Source organism: Mytilus galloprovincialis, chromosome 6, assembly GCF_965363235.1.
Source record: "Mytilus galloprovincialis chromosome 6, xbMytGall1.hap1.1, whole genome shotgun sequence".
Lineage (NCBI taxonomy): Eukaryota > Metazoa > Mollusca > Bivalvia > Mytilida > Mytilidae > Mytilus > Mytilus galloprovincialis.
The window spans coordinates 93703941-93710302 of record NC_134843.1 but is presented as its reverse complement, the minus strand read 5'-3'; the positions used below and the strand labels follow the sequence as shown (position 1 = coordinate 93710302).

The following is a 6362-nucleotide window of genomic DNA, read 5'->3' as shown; positions in this document are numbered from 1 at the left end:
ATATGTTTTGTTTTACTACACAATCTTTGGAACCAATGTTCACAATAAGACAATAGGCTTTCTTATAAATGCAGCAGGAACAGTCTAGTATAGAATAAATCAAATACATAATAAAATGTGGCTGGAACATGCACTTTGCTTAAACCACATGCTAACTAAAACCTGGATGAAGTAATAAGGGGAGGCAAATCTAGTACAAAGCGTTTTAGATTTTGCACAATGAGAGTTGCCTCCCATTGTACTCGTAGATTTCATACGATAGAGCGATGGCTATGTTACTAATTTCAAAAACGGAATTTAACATTTGGAAAGTTTAAATCATTATGTTTGGCAATCAGGAAAGTGCAAGTTTATTATGAGTCGTCTCATTTATTTTATTTTGTGTTTGATTTTAAGGTTTGTTGCTTTCGACTCATCATGTGTATCCAAGGTGGGCACCGGTTTAATATGGTCAATTGATGCTGTGTGTGATTCTAATGCTACAACAATTGATGACTGTTTTCCAGGTCAAACAACATGGGATACTTCAGTAACAGACCACACACATGATGTGTATGTCAGGTGTAAAGGTAAAAGGACTAACTGATAAATATTTATCAACTAATAATTTTTAAGTTTCCGAGGCGCTTTTCTCGATTCAACTTTATCAGAATCTATTTAACCCTGAATTATGAAAGCATTTCTGCATAAGTATCTAAAACGTGGAGTAATATATGATCACATAGACCTAAAATAGCTTAATTCACCTAAGGTTAACTCTTTCGAACCTAAGATTCCTTTTGATATTTGAATGTTTAAAAAGAAAATTAAAGAAAAGGATAGTATAAATTATGTTAGTACTATTTGATTGAGGACGCCATCGGGATATCATAAAGAGAGGCAGAAGTTTCCAAAGGATATTCGAACTCAAAAGTCAAACTGACAATCCCACGGTTTACTTAAAACTTGTATTTCACATAATTATTAATTCGAAGGTTGAAGCATAATAATGATGAATTTTAAGTTTATAATTCCACACTTTGCAAAACAAATGTTAAGTTGACTAAAACGGTATTCTTCTGTAATAAGGCAACCAAACTCATGATCGGCATAATAAAAATCTTGTTATATTTTCTATTTCTAGTATGTAGTTTTTCAAACTTATTAAACATTGTACTTGAAAGTACAACATTAATTTCTTCAGATGTAAGATAAGATAAGATAAACGAACACTACTTCTTTTAGATTTTATACTTTCAAATTGTAACATATATCTTATATCTTGACAACCTTTCAGTACTTATTAGTATAAAATAGTTAGCAGCGATCGAATGTTTTATGACTTTTAAAACTTGAGTTTCAATTCAGTATCTAACAATCACGGCTTCAATTTGGTTATTTTTGGAGTAATTGAAATTTTCTAAAGTTATTGATGTACAGAGAACCTGAAAACAAGACATTCATTTGACACATTGATTTTCACCAGCATCGTTTTTAATTCATCCTATTTAATTTTCCTGCAATATTGTTGGTTTAATATTTTCCATTGCTTATTTTTACAATAGAATTGCTAATATTGTAAATATTAAAATATTTCTAAAGTGGTGAAGAGCAGACACATTATAAAGCTATTAGTAGTTGTCTGTTTAAAAATTTCACAAAGAAATTGAATAAAAGAATAAATGCAAATAACACATTATATATAACGAAATCCTCAAACATAAATATTTAAAAACCAAAGATGGATAAGTAACTGAATACGTAGTTAAAAAAAAATTACAAAAATACTGAACTCCAAGGAAAACTCAAAACGGAAAGTCCCTAATCAAATAGCAAAATCAAAAGCTCAAACACATCAAACGAAAGGATAACAACTGCCACACTCCCGACCCCGCACAGGCATTCTACATGCAGAAAATGGTGGACCAGCGGTATGACCAAATAGAACATAAAAGAATAACCAACTTCAACTACGATAAGTTTTGTCTTCTCAGTTTAAATATTGCATGATTTCATTCTAGTCATTTCATTTATACTATTTTTAATGTTGAAAAGAATTTCTTGTATTTCGGGAATTTTTATTAAAATGATAACATATACGTTAGATAACATACAGCAGCACAGTGGCGGATATGTTTCTTATTGTAAGTTTCATTTAGGATAGCATAGTCTTCAAGTTTTTAAAAATAACATTAATGTCAATTAATTTTTTATTTTGAATGTTTTTAAATAGATTGTAATCGTATATTAGGTTTAGTTAATATAGTAAATGTGCTTCAAGGCAGTAACTCATTTTTAAAATTCATGAACTGAAAGTGAGCATTACTATAATCCTTTTTACGAAGAGTATGTTTTACATTCGTCTTAAGAATTCCTACATTTCCTACATTTCCATTGATCGAATACAATTTACTTTATTATATCTTAATTTATCAACAGAGAATTTTTAAAAGTATGTTAAAAATCATGAAAGTACCGAAGCACAGACCACTGGGCCAATGATTTTTACCAGGACGATCATTCACGGTATCGACTCAGTGCTAGGAAAATAAAAAGAACACGGGAGAAAGTTGGTTTTCTTGACTCACATCATCACACATACTCAAACCCAAAACTGCAAAAGCCAATGATGTAAAACTCGGATAAATGAATAATTGTGATGCGATATTTTTAAATTAACTATAATTTAAAGCACAAATGTATAATGTAATCAGTATGCGTAAAAGTATTTTTAAATGACCTTTATTCGATACCTTGGACACTCAAAGTTTCGAATTACAAATATAACACGTTGGAGAGATTAAAGAGGAACTAAACATAACAGACACTATTACAGGAGGGCTCGGTGGCCAAGTGGTCTAAGTAGTTCTACTACTGTAATCACTAGCCAGTTAACACTGAGGTTGTGATTTTGAACCCGCTCCTGTTTGTGCACTCGAATCCAATCTTAATTAATAAGGATTGTCAGTTTTCCTATCGAAGGTCGATGGTTTTCTCCGACTTCTTCCACCAATAAAAACGGGCAAACACGCAAAATCCACTGCTTAAAAGTGGCGTTAAAACGCTAACAATCAATAATCAACCACTATGTTAAATTCAAACTGTCTTCCCAGATATTCCAACCTTACCTCAACAAAATAACAAATTGACGGGTTCTCAGATTTTTATTAAAATAATATCATGGGAGGAAGAAACGACAATTGATGATTGCTGTAAGAATCATAGTTTTAATTCGTAATTATAAATTGACGACTTGACAGATTTTGGCAAAAATTGTTAAAGGAATTGTCCAAAAAATGAATGAAAGGAACAAAGGTTTACAAATAAGTCTGAGATTGGGTAATTGTCATTCTGATATATATAGTTCTAATGTTTGTACAGATAATGTCCTTCGTTAAACAAATTTACGAAAAAGATAATAGAAAAGAAAACAACAAAAAACATTGTAGCATGTAAAAACATAAAGCACTGGCGAAAAGTTTATTTCATGGAAATAATTTTAATAGATTGGTGAACACTATTATAGTTCAATGTTATGACTCTTTGATATTCTGATAGATTAACATTTATTTATTGAACCTTACGAGTAAAACTTTTTTAATTACCAGAAAAATGTAAATAATTAAATTACAGTTAAATATATTTTAACAAATTTGTGTTTCTTACAGAAAAAGTAATAACAACAAGAAAACCAACTACAACCGTCACAACAAAAGCAACAACAAGTGGTTCCACAACCGAAACAACAAAAGCAACAACAAGTGGTTCAACAACCGAAGAAACAACAAGTGGCTCCACAACAGAAGAATCAACAAGTGGATCCACAACAGAAGAATCAACAAGTGGCTCCACAACAGAAGAAACAACAAGTGGTTCCACAACAGAAGAATCAACAAGTGGCTCCACAACAGAAGAATCAACAAGTGTCTCCACAACAGAAGAAAGGAAAACATCTACAGAATCTATGTTATATCCTTCAACAACAGAGTACTGCTTGACGAATTGTAATGTTATACACACTGTTACAGAAACAGTAACCATGACACAAAACATTACTGTAACGGCGACTGCAACGGTCAACATTACTATAACTACATCAGGCAAGTAATAACAAAAGACTGCAATGTTTTATAAAATTTCAAATTAACACTTGTGTGCCTACATTATTTCAATAGTTGTACACATGGTCATGTAATTCTTAAACTTTTTCTGACATCTTTACACAAAATGTTTTGAATCTGTACTGATTTATATGTGTTTTGATTTAATTTCAACACCGTATTAAGGGCGATGAATAATAATGTTTTATCGATCGATACTACCATTATATTTATTTCTAATAATTATAGATTATCGTTGATCTTCTCAACGAGATTGATTTTCTCGCTTAAACCGGTACGGCGAAAGAGAGAAAAGCAATCGAGTTGCAATGACCAATGATAATCTGTTTATCGCTATTTTACATATGACGACGTTGTCAATTTCATTAGCAACGCCACGTGCACCCTTAGTGTCTAGCAATAATTTTCATATCACTCGACTCGCTGACAAAGGAAGATCACAGTCAGCAAGATCAAAGGAAAATTTTGTAAAAAAGCGATAAAGTAAATCATATCGTACTATTCAGTTATGAAAAAAATATATGGTCTCACATTTACATTCATTCGGTACTATGTGCCTTTATGTTTGCACAAAGTCATGCTTTTCTTGGTCTACATAATTCCTTTTTAACATTTAATCCGTTGGATATGCAAGTATTCATACTTTGTTATGCATAAACATAATATATGATTAGTTGAAATAGCTACGAGTACCTTTAAATTGGTTTTGTAAATCTTGTTTTTTCTGTTGTTTTCTTGTGTTATGGTTAAGATAATAAATCATCCAGTTTATTTATTCAATTTAAGTTTGGATCAACGAAATTTACACGATATTTGGTTTATAGTGTGATTCAGAAGAAACACCGACATAGCTATATAATACAATTAATTATCTAATTACTACTACAATTTGACATTAATTAGTATTGTAATTTTCACTGTTATTAATAAATGTTAGATAAGTCATACAAATCTAATCTTGAATTTCATCCAAGTTCTTTCTGAATTTTTGGAACTCGTTTTAAAATTCAAATGTGACGTCACTTTGTACTTTGTGCGTGCGTTGTACTGGCTTTGGTTAACACGGCTGTGTATTTTTGTAATGTATCCGTTTTTATTCTGCAGCTAGTCACCACATCAGTTTAATCATGTATATATATTATATAGTCATTTAAAATTTACTGTTTGCAAAAGTATTAATTATTCTAAATGATAAGGATTTTCTTGTCCTAGGCGGATAAACCTGGCCGTATTGGTCACAACGTTTTGGAACTTTTGGTCCTCAGTAACCTTCAACTTTGTACTTGTTTGGCTCTCAAACTTTTTTTCATCTAAGCGTCGCTGGTTAGTCTTGTGTGGACGTGGCGCGCGTCTGGCGTTATAAGTTTTAACCTGGTACCTTTTGTTGGCTATTATCGTTTGTTTCTCTTTCTTATATTTTATCCCATTTATTTGTATTGTAGTATTGTCATGTAATGTTGTCATTTTAATGTTATAATTAACATTGCCATTAAAGTGGGAGGTTTGGAATGCCACAAAATCAGGTTCAACCCACAATTTTTTTCTTAAAATGCCCTGTACCAAGTCAGGAAAAATGGCCATTGTTATATTATAGTTCGTTTATGTGTGTGCTACATTTGAATGTTGTGTTTCTGTTGTGTCGTAGTTTTCTTATATTTGAAACGTTTCCCTCAGTTTTAGTTTGTAGCCCGAATTTGTTTTTTTCTCTATCGATTTATGAATTTCGAACAGCGGTATACTACTGTTGCCTTTATTAATACGTCTTTTGGTTTTAAGTAAGTTGCTTCTGTGCTTTTTTCCAATGAATGAATTAATCCTTTTTTTTTAAATTTGTTCTTGTGTTGTGCTGTTACACCGCTGTCTAATGTCTTATTTAAGACGTGCAACCATGTTTAGATTTTGTCAGCGCGTATACCATTTATTTTACAATACATAAACACAATCATAGGGTCCGACGCATTCTTAAAGGCAGGCGTACAAATTAGGAAAACATAGAACGTATAGCTTTACTTGGTACAGACACACATGTTTCTCTTTTCTCCGTTTCTACGCGCATACAAAAATATATAATATATTAATATTATTTGTTCGTACGTAAAATATTCTGTTTTTTGTCATCCAGAGATGAGTAATGTCTATATCTCGTATGATGAATTAAGTATTAATTCCGATTAATCTCATCACTCAACAATTGTGTTAGCAGAAATTAATTTAAAGAAGATGATAAACATAGGTTCAATGTACATACGGGGCTTTGGCCTT

The 6362-nt window shown here is 31.4% G+C and overlaps 1 protein-coding gene across 1 annotated transcript; it reads left to right on the top strand.

Annotated features, from left to right (window-relative positions):
• Nucleotides 1-355: 355 nt before the first annotated feature.
• LOC143081075 (uncharacterized) lies at nucleotides 356-4451 on the top strand. Its single transcript, XM_076257309.1, has 2 exons — nucleotides 356-569; nucleotides 3648-4451. Exons 1-2 carry the CDS (start codon nucleotides 356-358, stop codon nucleotides 4085-4087), a joined length of 654 nt encoding a protein of 217 aa, XP_076113424.1. The 3' UTR covers nucleotides 4088-4451.
• Nucleotides 4452-6362: the final 1911 nt, after the last annotated feature.

Bases quoted from the DNA above. Each gene is read 5' to 3' on its own strand.
- LOC143081075 (XM_076257309.1), top strand. From the start codon at position 356: ATGAGTCGTCTCATTTATTTTATTTTGTGTTTGATTTTAAGGTTTGTT. The intron at 570-3,647 runs GTAAAAGGACTA...TGTTTCTTACAG, and splicing joins TGTGTATGTCAGGTGTAAAG to AAAAAGTAATAACAACAAGA.